This window comes from Rhineura floridana, chromosome 11 (assembly GCF_030035675.1).
Source record: "Rhineura floridana isolate rRhiFlo1 chromosome 11, rRhiFlo1.hap2, whole genome shotgun sequence".
Lineage (NCBI taxonomy): Eukaryota > Metazoa > Chordata > Lepidosauria > Squamata > Rhineuridae > Rhineura > Rhineura floridana.
Genome location: NC_084490.1, coordinates 7,859,987 through 7,877,041, shown reverse-complemented (window position 1 = coordinate 7,877,041; position 17,055 = coordinate 7,859,987). Strand labels below are relative to the sequence as shown.

General features: G+C 40.8%; 1 protein-coding gene across 1 annotated transcript in view; it reads left to right on the top strand.

Annotated features, from left to right (window-relative positions):
• LOC133366938 (uncharacterized) overlaps positions 1-17,055 on the top strand; it is a 122,430-nt gene that overhangs the window by 91,145 nt on the left and 14,230 nt on the right. The window contains exons 8-9 of the mRNA XM_061590487.1: positions 7,325-7,399; positions 10,600-10,676. Coding sequence (XP_061446471.1) covers positions 7,325-7,399; positions 10,600-10,676 — 152 coding nt within the window. The remainder of the gene's footprint in view (positions 1-7,324; positions 7,400-10,599; positions 10,677-17,055) is intronic.

The following is a 17,055-nucleotide window of genomic DNA, read 5'->3' as shown; positions in this document are numbered from 1 at the left end:
AGGTGTTTGATGCTGACTCCTGGAAATGTGAAATTTCTAGGTGTCTAACTTTTCTCCTCAGTCTTACATATTTGATGCTTGTGCCTGAGAATTGCTTAAGGGTCCACTGCATCTTTTGCAAGGGTGGAGGATGGAGGGAAAACCAGAACAAGTTGCTTCCAGTGACTACCTGGCTGCATGTCCCATTAGTTGTACTGCTCACTAACTCACCAGCTCCTGGGAATATCAGCCACCGCTGCAGTCTTACTGGGGAAAGGGGATCTTTTTTAGTCTTCAGATACAAATCTTTAACTATGAGCGTGAACATGTAAGACTAGTTTCATTGCAGGGGTAGGGAATGTGTGGCCTTCCCGATGTTGCTGGACTGAAACTCCCATCGTCCCTGACCATGATAACTGGGGGTGATGAGAGTTGGAGTTCAGCAATGTCTAGAAGGTAGGGATGGGAAAATCTGTCAATTTTGGTTCTTCCAGTTTCTCATTTTTCCAGTCTTAAAATTAAGTCCTCATTTCTGCACCAATTGAGATTTTTTTTAAAAAAGAAAATCCTCATGAAAATTCTCCAGCATTTTAGTGCAAATTCCTCCTAATAAACATATTTTGTAGGCAGTTTTGACTAGTGCAGTGATTTTTGCAAGCGTTTTCTTATCATATAATGCTTTTTTATATGATTTTCACTCACATAGACATTTTCATGCACACCATAACTTATGCATTTTTGTCAACGTTGGTGAACTGCATTGCAAAATTCAGTAAGTGTGAATTTTGAAGGATGGCTGTGTTTTGGTCCTCTTGCTGCTTCAGAAAGTGTGAATTCAATAGATTTGGCTTCAAATGAGAACTGAATTGAATTTCTTGCCCTTCCCTCCTGGGGGGTCACAACTTTAATAGAAGTCATTAATACTAATCTTGGCGATGAAAGGGTAAGAATTGTTTATTGCACGGGTGGGGAACCTCTGGCCCTCCAGATGTTGCTGGACTGCAGATAGAAACACAGGAAGCTGCCTTATACTGAATCGTACCATTGGTCCATCTAGCTCAATATTGTTCACAGTGACTGGAGCTGCCCAAGGTTTCAGATCCCCTCCTCCCTGACCATGGGCCAAGATAATGAGGGCTGGTGTGAGTTGGAGTCCAGCAATGCCAGGAGGAGCACTGGTTTAATCTGTGAAAAAAAGCATGGTATGCCTGGATCTGCAAAGGATTTCACAGCATGGGTATCTAACAATCAGAGAGTATCATAACCCCTTAAACCAGAGATGTGGAACCTGTGGCCTGCCAGGTGTTGTTAGACTCCAACTCCAGTCAGCCCCAGACAGCATAGCCAATGGTCAGGGATGATGGGATTTGTTGTCCAACATCAGCTGTCTCTGACCTATACTGTCCTTTAGCATGTTCAGCTCTTGTGTTCTTCTTGCTCCTGGGCAATTTTTGTCAAGGCAGGAAGCACTGTGGTCTACCAATGGCTATGTGAAGGTAACCTTTGGAAAAGGGACTAGACTGGTTGTGACACCAAGTAAGTTTTAACTCTTAATTCTTTCCATTTTGTGAGTGTGACATTTCAAAATACCATCCACTTTCCTCACCCAAATGCAAGCCCCAAATCATGGTCTTAATATACAAGTTAAGTTTAGGGAAGGAAGATGGTGTTAATCTGTAGAGCAGCTTTCTCTAACCTTGTGCTCTTCAGCAGGTGCTTTGGACTACAGCTTCCATCAGCCCCAGCCAATGTGGCCAATGGAAAGGAATAATGGGAGTTGTAGTCCAACATCATCAGGAGGACATTGGTTCCTTATCCGTACTCCATACTCTCCCTTAGCACATTCAACTCTTTTGCTTTGTATGCTTCTTGTGCCTGGGCAATTTTTGTCGAGGCAAGAAGCACAGTGGGTCAGCTAGTACTAACTGGAAGGTAACCTTTGGAAGTGGGACTAGACTGGTTGTGACACCAAGTAAGTTTCAAGGCTTAATCGCTTCCACTTTGTATGTATGACAGATTAGGATACCCTTCACATTCCCCACCCAAGGAGAGTCCCCCAAACTTAGATTTAAGTTATCTTATTCAAGCTGAACTTAGAGGAACAACCAGGAAGATAGTGTTAGCCTGTAGAGAAGCTTTCTGCAAGCTCTTGCCCTCCAGGTGTTTTGGAGTACAATCCCCATCAGCCCCAGCCAGCATGGCCAATGATCAGGGATGATGGGCATTGCATCGTCAGTTCTCTTAAAGTATTAGCATATCTTCGGTGTCCCATTCACACCTCTCTCCTTTAAAAAGTATCCCCTTCAAGCAGCACAAATAGGTGTTCAGTAGCAAGCGGCCACCTGTCAGCATTTAAGCAAGAATACTTGTAGTCCATGGCTAGCCAATGTGGTGTCCCCCAGATATTGCTAGACTCCAGCATCTCTCAGCACCAGCCAGCTGGGATAGTGACCAGAGATGATGGAAATTCTAGTCCAGCATCATCTGGAGGACACCACATCAACTACCCCTAATGTAGAAATCAAGGACCATTGAAGACAATCCTTTTGGTATTATCTGTCCTTGTGGCTATAAAAGCATGGTTATGGCATGGGATGCTGTTACTTCTCCTACTTCTCCTAGTTTATGTTTGACTGAACAGTGTACACCAAACTGAGTGTACAGTATGTGGGATGTTGCTGCAGATCATCCTTATTTATTGTTCCTTACAAGATATCAGGTTGTGAGGGCTGGCTAAGTTCTTCAGCAGGAATAGGGAACTTGTGGCCCTTCAGATCTTGTTGGTCTCCCACTTCCATCAGCCCCAGCCAGCATGGCCCATGGTCAGGGATGATGGGAGCTGCAATCCAACATCCTCTGAAGGGCCACAAGTTCACAATTCCTGCTCTAGATATTTTTGAGAGATTGTGAAGCACTGTGGGAATACAGCAGCAAATCAGGTGATCTTTGGTAAAGGGACTATCCTGAAGGTGAACCCCAGTAAGTATCCATCATTCATTTGTTATGTTAGGTTATGTTATGGTTTATTTCTAGGCCGCCTTTTGGCCAAAAAGGCCCCCAAGGTGGCTTACACATAAATAGAAAAACACAAATACAAAATACAAATAAAAATAATACAATTTCCAAAAATCCAAGCCAACAAAATCCTAGCATTTCTAAAAAGCAACAGCAGCTAAAAACCAAAAGCATTCACCTTCCTAGTAAAGGAGAGTCCCCAGAAAAATGTCACTAAGAGCACTAAGAGCATGGGTGAGGGGGCAAGGCAGCTGGACAAACTTGCCCCTTGATGGTCCCAGCATAGTCTCACCCCTGCAGCAATACCTCCCAGCCTACAGCTGCTCCAGATAAGGTCCAGGCAGAGGAGTGGTGGGCAAGGCAGGTGGAAAAAGTTGCCCCTTGATGGTCCCAGCACAGTCTCACCCCTGCAGCCTTTGCACACAATGTCAAATCAAGGTGGTGGTGGTGGTGGGGTAACGTATGTCTCGAACAGTTAAGGAGAGCTGCAGATGACCCAGTGATCTCTGTGAATTTTCTAGCAACAGATCACAACAGGGAAAGGAGATCCTTTTCAGCCTACTGTTCTATCCAGTCATTTTGAAAAAGATTAGACATTATCAATACTAATCTTGACTATGAAAGTATAAGAATGGTTTTACTGCAGGACTGGGGAAACTCTGGCCCTCCAGATGTTGCTGGACTGCAGATAGGAACACAGGAAGCTGCCTTATACTGGATCATACCATTGGTCCATCTCACTCAGTATAGTCCACAGTGACTGGCAGCAGCTCCCCTCCTCCCTGACCATTGGCCCAAATGATGAGGGCCGATGTGAGTTGGAGTCCAGCAATGTCAGGAGGAGCGCTGGTTTAATTTGTGAAAAGATCAAGGAATGCCTTCTTCCACAGGTTTGGTTCTGAAAAGGATTTCACAGCATGGGTATCTAACAATCAGAGAGTATCATAACTCCTTAAACCAGAGATGTGGAACCTGTGGCCTGCCAGGTGTTGTTAGACTCCAACTCCAATCAGCCCCAGACAGCATAGCCAATGGTCAAGAATGATGGGATTTGTCGTCCAACATCACCTGGGGGGTGGGTGGGAGGACAAGTTTCCCATCTCTGCCCTATACTATCCTTTAGCATGTTCAGCTTTTCGTGTTCTTCTTGCGCCTGGACAATTTTTGTCAAGCCAGGAAGCACTGTGGGTCTAATGTTGGCTATGGGAAGGTCACCTTTGGAAAAGGGACTAGACTGCTTGTGACCCCAAGTAAGTTTTAACACTTAATTCCTTCCATTTTGTGAGTGTGACATTTCCAAATACTGTCTCCTTTTCCCACCCAAATGCAAGCCCCAACTCTTGGTCTTAAGTTACCATATACAAGTTCATAACTGGTGTAGTCCAGCATCATCTGGAGGACAGCAGGTTCTCCATCCTCTGCTTTAGACTGTCCCTTAGCATGCTCAAGTTTTCACTCCCTGTGCCACTTGTGCCTGGAGATTTTTTTGTCAAGGCAAGAAACACTGGGGGTCTACTTGTAGCCATGGGAAGATGAACTTTGGAAGGGGGACTAGACTGGTTGTGACACCGAGTAAGCTTCCACCATTAATTCTTTCAATTTTGCGTGTGTGACAGATCAGGATACCCTCCCCCTTCAAGAGGGAAAATACATGTGAATAACAGTTAATGGCAGCTGCAGATGACCCAGTGATCACTGTGGGCTTTCTAGGAACAAATCTTTTTCAGCCTACCATACTACCATCTCATCGTGAAAATATGAATATTTTATTAATACTAAACCAGACCATCAGACTCCAGATCTCATCAGATCCAGCCAGCATGCCCAATGGTCAGGGATGGTAGGAACTGTAGTCCAGCCCAAAACAGGAAAAAGATCCTCTCACCTTAACAGAATATAATCTTGAAAAGAAAAGAAGCAGAGCTAAGTTAAAATACCCAATTGTGAATAATTGAATTGATCTTCTTTTAATCCATAAGATAAAATATACACAACAAATATCAAGACATGCACTCCTTGTTGCTAGTGCGTGTTAAGTATGCGTGTGATCCATAAAGCGGTGCTGATGCAGATCGGTTAAATAATGATCCAGACCAGGCAACACTCCTATATTCTGTTTGTAGGCTAATTGCCAGTTAAAAGTGAGTGCTCCTTACATGAATCGGCCATTTCAAATCTTCTTCAACAGACAAGTATTTGTATTGGACCTCTGTGAAAAAACTTAATAACTGGAGTAGGTATAAAAATTGTTTAAATGCATGGTATTTAAATCACCCTTTGTTTCTAGGTCCAGGACAAACATCCAAATGAGGATAATTATTTTTTAAAAAAATCATTAAGAAGCTATGTGGTCAAATTAGGAGCATTTTGCCTTAAACGGCTTTGGATAGTAAGGAATCTCTGAAATTAATATGTCTTTTAGAAGCAATTTGTGATCTAGCTTCACAGGGTGGTAGTAGCTTTTTGTTCAAGAAAGGAAGCTAAATATCATATGGAAACTCAGTACTTTGGTGCACCCAAGAGGTCTTTCCCCACAAGCTATAGTGATGGCCATCAATGTGGCTTTAAAATCAGAATCTCATCTTGAGATATATTCAATCCCTGGCATCTTCAGGTAGGGCTGGGAATGTCCCCCGTCTGAACCTCTGGATAGCTACTGCCAGTCAGGCTAGATAATACACACTACTGAGATAGATGGACCAATGGTGTGACTCTGTATAAGGTAGCTTCCTAAGTTCCTAAGAAAAACAGAGCGCTTGGGTAATTAGCTTGTCTCCAATATGCTTCCTGAAAGAGATCTAATGAAGTTTAACGGCTAAGAGACTGAGGTGAGAAACACAAATCCTCAATTCAGAACTGTCCTCTGCTGTTAAGGTTGCCTTAGGCAGATGTCTAGAGCGTCCACATATTTAGAATGTAGGTATAATGCTCCTGACTGATTGACCTAACTAAGAATGCTGTTGTAAAAGTATAGGATATGTTGAATGCATGTTTTGCAGAAGACAATTTGAGCTGGTAACACTGTGCTTGGGAACTACCTGAAAGCCACCATTGTGTAAAGGTGTGTCTCATAGTGTTAACTGGGCTGGTGGAATAAACTCACATTTGGAAGTGGGACAAAGCTTGTAGTTCTCCCTAGTAAGTTATCCTCTTTATGTTCTTTTAAGGCAATATTGATATTATTGATAGATAGGTTGTACTGATAGTAGTGCAGTATTTACCTTTGTGAGAGTTTTGTCTTGACTCATGTCATAAGATAGTCAAGTGGGAACTTCTAGTTTATGGTTACATTAACTTCTAGATGACTCTGTTCTTATAGACCTTGAGAGAGCCATTTGCATTTATAGATCAGGGATGGGAAACCTGTGGTCCTCCACCTGTTCTTGAACTACAATTCCCACCATCCCTGACCATTGGCCATGCTGGGAGCTGGAATCCAACAACATCTGAAGGGTCACAGGTTCCTCATTCCTGTTACAGATGCTTGGTTGGATATGTGTCCATTAAATCAAACTTCTCACTATGAGATGCTGAGGACTAGCAACAGGAACTGGCTCTATTATATCCATTTTTATCACCTACCAGATGGAAAAAACTAGTGTCTGTCATCAGAATGCTGAGGTAGATGGACAGTGAGTCTTATCTCTTCTGTAAGCATGACTAGATTGGATAGCTGGATCCAACCATCATACATTTTAGTTGTGAGGGTTTTTGTTTTCATTTTTTTATGCCAGTGGTGTATAATTTACCCCTCAAACATAACTAAATTGTTATTTTTCCCTCCTTGTAATACTAATAGAATGGGCAACATAACACATGTCAAGTCTAGGGATAAGGGATAAATTTGATTATTCTCACATTTAAAGGTGAATCTATCAAATTCACACTTTCTAGAACAATATGAGAACTGAGATGAAGCCATACTTTGAAACCTGCATGTATTGAATTTTGCATTGCAGTTCTCCAACCAACCAATGTTTACCAAAATGCATATATTAAGTAAAAGTGTGCAAAAAATGAATATAAGTGAAAATAATGTAAACAAATGCATTGTATTAGAAGAAATTGTTTGCAAAAATATGCACATTAGTCCAAACTGCATTCAAGAATGTGTTTATTATGAGAGATTGGCACTAAAATGTTGAAGAATTTTATGAATATTTTTTTAAAAAATGCAAATTGCTGCAGAAATGCGAGAACTGAATTTAAGATGGGAAAAATGAGACACTAAGATAATCAAAATTTACAGATCTTTCCATCCCTAGTCAAGTCCAACAGAACCACCATTTTGTAGAGGTGTGTCTCTCAATGTTGGCACTGGTGGTTCGAGGTACATATTTGGAAGTGGGACAAAACTTGTTGTTATACCTGGTCAGTTGGCATTTCTGCCTTTGCTGGTTTTAAGGTACTTTGGACACATAATGAGAAGACATGATTCACTAGGAAAGACAATAATGCTAGGAAAAACAGAAGGGAAAAACAGAAGGGAGGAAAGCCAAACAAGAGATGGATTGATTCCATAAAGGAAGCCACAGACCTGAATTTACAAGATCTGAACAGGCTGGTTCATGACACATGCTCTTGGAAGTCACTGATTCATAGGGTCACCATAAGTCGTAATCGACTTGAAGGCACATAACAACAACAACAAGGGAAACTGGGATATCTTTTAATATACTCTTGCGGGAAATATCTTGATTTATATCTATAGTACAGACTTCTTTTAGGGGAGCTTGTTCATCATTGAACACTTAAGAGGTAGGTGGAACTGAATGTCAAGATAGGTGGCCGTCCAACAAGATGGCAGGATAGCCGAAAACTAACATCGTTCTTAATTCTCTCTGTGTTTCTGTCTCATCCATCTACCCATTCTATCCATCCATTTTGTATAAGTTTTCCTACTAGATGTAGTCCTCTGCCAGGAATAGACCATCTCACATACAATTAGTTCTATAGATAAAGAGTTGAATCCAGCTGAGTCATACTCAGAGAGCAGAGCCTCTGAAATAATGGACCTCACAAGATATGGAATCCAAAAGTACTTTGGTGTACCAAAGTTATCTTTCCCCACAAGTGATAATGATGGCCATCAACTTGGTTTTAAAAGAGGAGTAGACAAATACATAGAGGATATTAATGGCTACTAGACATGTAGGCTATGTTCTGACTCCAGTGTCAGTGCCTTTGAATAGCAGTTGCTGGAAATCAGAGGTGTAGAGAGTGCTGTATTTAGGTTCTACTTGCAGGCTTCACATGGGCATATGGTTGGCTACTATGAGAACAAAACTGTTGGACTTGATGGGGCTTTCATCTGATGCAGCCCGGCTCTTCTTATGACCTTATGAACCCATTATCTATCTTTACCTAAATAAATTTACCTAAATTTAGTCTTCTCTAGACACCTGTGATATCAAAGTGCTGCTCCTTTACATATGGAGCTTCTCCTTCATCTCAATAGAATGGGTAACTCCAAAATTGAACATGGATAAAATATCAAGTCCAGTATTGAAATGAATAGGAAAAGGATTTGTGGGCAAAGAAACAACTCCCAATTTTTATTTTTATTTTTACACCAATAATATTGATGACGAAAAGTCAGTGGTTGAGATCCTTCACCGCGTCATGTGTATTTAGACATAATCTCTGAATGCATTGCCATCATTAATATTATTGGTGTAAGTAGAAAAAGAGGAAGACCAAACAAGAAATGGACTGATTCCATAAAGGAAGCCTCAGACCTGAACTTACAAGATCTGAACAGGGTAGTTTATAACAGATGCTGTTGGAGGTCACTAATTCATAGGGTCGCCATAGGTTGTAATCGACTTGAAGGCACATAACAACAACAATTATTATTGGTGTAAAATTTTAAAAATATGGAAGAGGGGTGTTTTGAAGTTAGTGAGAAAATAATTTTAAATGGAAAAACTATAAAAAATCAATGTGAAAATACAAGCTGCATTTGAATTATTTTCTGTGAAGGACTATTGGGCTCATTAGGAGCTAGACTTACTGGGAACACTCCAAAGGCCTCCATTTTGTAAAGGTCTTTCTCACAGTGTTAACTATGGTAGTGGATGGGGCAATGTCGTCTTTGGAAGTGGTACAAAACTTGTAGTTCTCCCTGGTAAGTTAACATCTCTCTATATGCCTATATTAAAAAGCAATGTTAGCAGAATTGTATTTACCTCTGTGGGAGCTATGTCCTGATTCATCTGATAATGTAGTGAAGTGGGAATTTCTAGTCTGAATGTAGGATGGCATTAATTCCCAGATGATGCTGTTTTGTAAGCTAGGGTGGGGAAGCTGCAGCCTTCCAGGTGTTCACTCCGACCCCTTAGCAGTGCTGGCTGGAGTTGCTGGGAGTTGGGAGACCAACAAAATCTGGAACAGGGATGGAAAAATCTGTCAATTTCTGATCTCAGTTTCTGAAATCTGAAATTCAGTTCCCCATATTTCTGCAACAATTTCCGATTTTTTTAAAAAAAAAACCTTATGAACATTTTCCAGCATTTTAGTGCAATTCTTTCCTAATAAATGCATTTCTGTAGGCAGTTTTGACTAACATACAGATTTTCAAGCGATTTTTATCATATAATGCATTTTTGCATGTTATTTTAACTCATATATTCATTTTTATGCACACTTTCTCCTAACATATGCATTTTTGTAAACATTATTTGGTTGGCAAACTGCATCACAAAATTTGAATACTTGCACATTTTGAAGGATGGCTATATTTTGATTCTCACATGATTTTGGAAAGTGCAAATTTGATAAATTTGGCTTGAAATGCAAACTGAATCAACATTCTCATTCATCCCTAATCTGGAGGACCACAGATTCTCCATCCCTGCTCAGCACTTGAGAGAGTTGAGCTTTCCTATAATTTGTTTGGTTGTATGCAAGGATAGATATCCATTCAATCAAACCTCTGAGTTGTAGATGATGGAAAGACAAGGTAGGATAGAATAACCTATCCTGCTCTGTCTCTTACTTTATGACCCTTCCCCTCTGCTTTTTTTTAACCTAAGAGACATAGGCTCCGTATGGCCCAATACATTTAAAGCAGGACCATACCACTTTAAGCAGTCATGGCTTCCCACTAAGAATCCTGGGAAGGGTAGTTTGAGAAGGGTGCTGAGAGTTGTTAGAAGATCCCTATTCCCCTCACAGAGCTACAATTCCAAGAATGCTTTAACAATCAATTCCTCTTCCCAGGGAACTCTGAGAATTGTAACACTGTGAGGGAAATAACAACTCTCAGAACCCTTAACAAACTAGTTCCCAGGATTCTTTGTGTAAGTTTAAAGTGGTATGATACTGCTTTAAACGTATTAGGGCAGATGGGGAATAAGTCTGCAGTCCTAAGCCCATGTACCTGGGGGTAAGTCCCATTGGATTCAACAGGACTTACTTCTAAGTAGACATGGTTAGGATTGCACCTTTAGACATTTCCATTGTGGAACAAATATGCAGGTTTTGTTTTTAAAGCCAACCACATATTTTTCATTGTGAAACATGACTACATTGTTGCACCTCCCCATGAAAGAGTAAGCACCATAATGCATATCAATAAACTCTCATAGAGCCACCATTTTGTAGAGGTGTAACTCACAGTGTTAATAATGCTGGTTGGACTGTCATATTTGGAAGTGGGACCAAACTTGTGGTTCTTCCTGGTGAGTTGACATTTCAGTTTATAGTGGCATATAAGGAAACTGGACTTATGCATATTTATGGGATTATTTTCTTGATTTATGCCATATTGAGATTGTCTGAATATACAGATTTCCAAATACTTTGTCCCCATATTTAAAGCAGTGTTGGCAGAAATCAGTAGAATGGGCAACTCAAAAAGTGCACATCTGAATGTGGAAACAAGATAAACTCCACTACTGAAATGAATGGCAGAAGGATTTGTGGGCAAAGGCAAATCCAGGCACACATTGGAGCTTCTCTTTCAGAATGGGATGAGTGGCAATGAATGCAAGGCTGAGACCATTTACCCAGTTAGGTGAACTTATTCACAATTTCTAAACACTGTTTAAATGGACAAACTGTAAAAAATTCAGTGTGAAAATACAAGCTACATTTGAATTATTTTCTATGAAGAACGAATGGACTCTATAGGGCTAGACTTATTGGGAACATTCCAAAGGCCTCCATTTTGTAAAGGTCTGTGTCTCAGTGTTAACACTGGTGGTGGGTGGGGCAAACTCATCTTTGGAAGTGGGACCAAACTAAGAGTTCTCCCTGGTAAGTCAACAACTTTGCATATGCCCATCCCATGATTAAAAGCAACACTGGCAGGATTTGTTCGTTTGTTTAAAAATGTTTTTAAATTGTTTAGTATTTTAAAATGCACAAGGTCCCAAGTTCAGTTCCTGGCATTTATAGGTAGGGCTGGGAGAGACCCCAGTCTGGAACCCTGGAGAGGCACTGCCAGTCAGTGAACACAATACTGAGCTCGATGGGCCAATGGGCCATATAAGGGAGTGCCTCATGTTATGTTCCTTATGTTAAAATCTCTAAGCAACTTACAGAAATACAACATAAAAATAAAACAGTATCACAAAAACAGGTAGAATATAAAAACAAGTAAAACATTATTATTATTATTATTATTATTAAAGCTATGAGAGAACTAGAAAAGGTCCTCAAATGCAAAGATGTATCGCTCAACACCAAAGTCAGGATCATTCAGGCCATGGTATTCCCGATCTCTGTGTATGGATGTGAAAGTTGGACAGTGAAAAAAGTGGATAAGAGAAAAATCAACTCATTTGAAATGTGGTCTTGGAGGAGAGATTTGTGCATACCATGAGCTGCGAACAAGATAAATAATTGGGTGTTAGAACAAATTAAATCAGAACTGTCACTAGAAGCTAAAATGATGAAACTGAGGTTATCATACTTTGGACACATCATGAGAAGACATGATTCACTAGAAAAGACAATAATGCTGGGGAAAACAGAAGGGAGTAGAAAAAGAGGAAGGCCAAACAAGAGATGGATTGATTCCATAAAGGAAGCCACAGACCTGAACTTACAAGATCTGAAAAGGGTAGTTCACGACAGATGCTGTTGTAGGTCGCTGATTCATAGGGTCGCCATAAGTCGTAGTCAACTTGAAGGCACATAGTAACAACAACAACATTGTTATTGTTATTATTATACAAAAACTCTTTGTGGGAATTTCCCTTGATTCATTACATAACCTAGTTAAAAGCATTTATTGTTTAATATACTGGGTAGGGGCCCGTAGTTTCAATTTATGATTACAATGATATCCACCATTAATCATACTGAGAGTAGACCCATTGAAATCAATGCATCCACTTTATGACTTAGTTAGATGTCACCCTGTATGTTTGTAGTTGCCCTACATAGTACCAGTTGATTAGTCGCCTTGGGGCCTTTCAGTCCTCATGGAACCACCATTTTGTAAAGGCGTGTCCCACAGTGCTAACTGGTGATGGGTGGAAAGTAATATTTGGAAGCGGGACCAAAGTTGTGGTTATTCCTGGTAAGCTGTCATTTCTGTTTATACCAGTGTCTGAAGTATCCTGTCTGTGATTTAAATGACTTTGTGTGGGGGCTGTCATTCTTGATTTATTCTATAATAGCACGGCTTTCTGTGTTGTTGGTTACTCAGACATTGAAATAGCACTCCACTAGACTCTTAAGAGTTTGATGAAATTGTATGCTGGGATGGATGATTCAGAGCAGCTAAATAGCTTGAAAGCTTCATTTTTCATGCTCCCCTGTGTAGCTGCGGCCCAGCTACGCATCTTACCATCCTTCAACTCTTCCAATCAGTCTATGGCCACATCCATACCATACATATAAAGTGCATTTGTACCACTTTAATTGTTATGCCTCCCCCCAAAGAATAGGTTTTTTTTAACAACTCAGCACCCTTCTCAAACTACATTTCCTAGGATTCTTTGGAGGAAGCCATGGGTTAGGGTGGTATCATAGCGCTTTAAAAGTACACTGCAAATGAGGCCTATAATCAATCTAAATGTCTTCCTGATGTAAAGATGTCAGTCTTCCTAGTATGGAGCTCTTCCTTTATTTCAAGAGTACAAAGGGATGTGCTAAATTGACCCTGCAAATGAAATGAATGTGGGAACCTCTTATGGGTAGCAAAAGTACTATGTGTATCATGGAGATTCTATGTCTAGAAAGAGATGACAGGATTTGTCATAAGACTGAAATGCATTGACCACATTATGAGCACTGGTGCCTAATTCCTAAACACATTACTTGGTCATCAGCTTTGTTGATGTCGAGGAAATTTGCTTCCAAATTATTATGTTTAGAGATAGAGCGTCAGCCAATGGATTAAAAGTTCATGCAGGGTAGGGCAAGACCATGCTTTGGTGGTGGCGGTGGTGGACCTTTAGAAAACAATGGATGGATTGGCAGAAGAGGGGGATAGATGTAGGAGAGGAACGTGCAGAAAAAACAGAGGAATAGGGTAGATGTAGCTGAGGTATGGAAGACAAAGCTAGAGTGAGACAGGTGATCTGAAAGGGAAATAGAAGGCAGACTTCTCTTGACGTGTTCTTGAGTATTCTTGTGCTCATGTCCTGCGTGGAGGCTTCCCATAGGCATCTTCTATGGTCACTGTGGAATCGAACATTGGATTAGGTAGGCCTTTGGTTAGACCAAAGATGATCCAGATGGCCAAGGCATCCCATACGTTTAAGAATATAGATCATTGGTCCATCTAGCTCAGTATTGTTGACCCACTGACTGGCAGCGTCTCTCTAGGGTTTAAGACATGGGACATTCCTTTTCTTACCTGAAGACACCAAGGATCAAAGCTTGGAAATGTTGCACAAAAGCATATGCTGTACCACTGAGCTACAGCCTTTCACCTGGTGGGTGCTATCCATACTGAGACAAACTGTGTCACACTGTGAATTGAGCATCTTCCCGGGTGTTTTTGTCACAATGACAAACATTGTGTAATGGCTACAAAATTTTGTCTGGGAGTGGGACCAGATTCCACATTCAGCCAAGTAAGATGTGTTTGTGTAAAGGATTTGTGGGATTTCTTTTCAATGGAACAGGCTCGTCAAAGGGTGCTGAGAGTTGTTGGGAGACCCTTGTTCCCCTCACAGAGCTACCATTCCCAGAGTTTCCTAGAAAGAGGGATTGGTCCTTAAACCCCTCTGACCCACAGGAGGGAGAAGAGTTTCATCTTCTGTATACTTCCATAAAACACAAAGCTTCCCCACAGCTTGGGAGGGAGGAGAGTTTTTGTTATATGCTAAGCCACTGTGTGGACTACAGAGGAACTGGCACCAAACTGGTTTTTGGAGGTGGGACCCAAGTGATTGTGAAACCAAGTAAGTCAATTTTTTGTCCAGATCATGAAAATGTGTTGGTTATATGACAACAGCCACTTACTGGAGCAATCTGGACTTTTTCATATATTTTTTAGACTTTATTGATTTTTGCAGTCAACCTAGGACAGGGAATATGTGGCCCTCTGTTGTTGGACTACAACTCCCATCATCCCTCTCCACTGACTATATTAGCTAGGGCTTATGAGAGATGGAGGGCCACATAATCCCCATCATGGACCTAGATTAAGTCATTTGAGATCTTCATATGTATCATTTTTGCTACATGGGGACAACCTCAGCAATAGGAAAAAGTGTGTACACCATCGTTCATGCACAAATACAGGAACAGCATTTATGCTGTTGTGAATGCACAGAGCAGGTCATGCGTGTGAATGCACTAGGCCATCCAATCCATGTACGTGGAATAAATTCCTGCAAACTTCCACAAACTGGGAACATTTTTTCCTACATGGAGCTTTTGAAAAGGCAAAGAAAGAAAGAGAAACCCCCAGTTTAGACAATATTGGGCTTGATCAACCAATGGCTTAACTCAATATAATGCAGCTTCCTGTTTGGGAAGGGCTTTAGCTCAGTGGTAGAGCAGAAAGCCCCAGGTTCAATCCCTGGCATCTTCAGGTAGGGCTGGGAATGTCCCCCGTCTGAACCTCTGGATAGCTGCTGCCAGTCAGGCTAGATAATACACACTACTGAGCTAGATGGACCAATGGTGTGACTCTGTATACGGTAGCTTCCTAAATTCTCAAGAAAAAACAGAGCGCTTGGGTAATTAGCTTGTCTCCAATATGCTCCCCGAAAGAGATCTAATGAAGTTTAATGGCTAAGAGACTGCGCTGAGAAACACAAATCCTCAATTCAGAACTGTCCTCTGCTGTTAAGGTTGCCTTAGGCAGATGTCTAGAGCGTCCACATATTTAGAAAGTAGGTATAATGCTCCTGACTGATTGACCTAACTAAGAATGCTGTTGTAAAAGTATAGGATATGTTGAATGTATGTTTTGCAGAAGACAAATTGAGCAGGTAACACTGTGCTTGGGAACTACCTGAAAGCCACCATTGTGTAAAGGTGTGTCTCATAGTGTTAACTGGGCTGGTGGATCGAATAAACTCACATTTGGAAGTGGGACAAAGCTTGTAGTTCTCTCTAGTAAGTTAGCCTATTTATGTTCTTTAAGGCAATATTGATATTATTGATAGATAGGTTGTATTGATAATAGTACAGTATTTACCTTCGTGAGAGTTTTGTCTTGACTCATCTCATAAGATAGTCAAGTAGGATCTTCAAGTTTCGCTTTATGGTTACATTAACTTCCAGGTGACTCTGTTCTTATAGACCTTGAGAGAGCCATGTGCTGTTATAGATCAGGGATGGGGAAGGTGTGACCATCCAGCTGTACTTGGACTACAATTCCCACCAACCCTGACCATTGGCCATTGTGGCTGGGGCTGATGGGAGCTGGAATCCAACATCTGAAGGGTCACAGGTTCCCCATTCCTGTTATAGATGGTTGGTTGGATATGTGTCCATTAAATCAAACCCAGAGCTTGGAAAAGTTACTTTTTTGAACTACAACTCCCATCAGCCCCAGCCAGCATGGCCACTGGATTGGGCTGATGGGAGTTGTAGTTCAAAAAAGTAACTTTTCCAAGCTCTGAAACCTCTCACTACTAGATGCTGAGGACTAGCAACAGGAACTGGCTATCTCCATCATGTCCATATTTACCAGAAGGGGCTTAGAATCATAGAATCATGGAATAGTAGCATTGGAAGGGGCCTATAAGGCCATCAAGTCCAACCCCCTGCTCAATGCAGGAATCCAAATCAAAGCATTCCCGACAGATGGCTGTCCAGCTGCTTCTTGAATGCCTCCAGTGTCGGAGAGCCCACTACCTCTCTAGGGAATTGGTTCCATTGTCGTATTGCTCTTCATTAGCGTCTGTCTGTAAGAATATTGAGGCAGATGGACAATTAATCTTATGTCTTCTATAAAGATGACTAAGCTGGATATCTGGATCCAAACCTCACACATTTTAGTTGTGAGCCAAAGCATTTTTCGTTTCTTTTTTTAAGCATGTGGTATATAATTCCCCCCCCCAAGCATAACTAAATCTTTATTTTTTTCCCTCCGTGTAATATTAATAGAATGGGCAACATAATACATGCCAAGTCTAAGGATAGGGAATAAAGTTGATTCAGTTCACATTTGAAAGGCAAATCTATCAGATTCACCCTTTCTGAAACAATGTGAGAAAATGAAAAGCAGCCGTCCTTCAAAATCTGCACGTATTGAATTTTGCATTGCAGTTCTCCAGCCAACCAATGTCTTAAAAAATGCATATATTAGGTAAATGTTTGAATAAAAATGAATATATTTGTGAAAATAACATACACAAATGCATTCTGTTAGGAGAAATACTTTGCGTAAATGTGCACACTAGTCAAAACTGCATTCAAGGATGTTAAGTTTATTAAGAGAAATTTGCATTAAAATGCTGACAAATTTTATGAGTATTTTTTAAAAAAATATGCAAATTGCTGCAGAAATGCGGAGAACTGAATTTGAGATTGGAAAAGTGAAAAACTGACAGAATCAAGATCGACAGATCTTTCCACCCCTAGCCAAGTCCCACAGAACCACCATTTTGTAAGGGCGTGCCTCACAGTGTTGATACTGGTGGC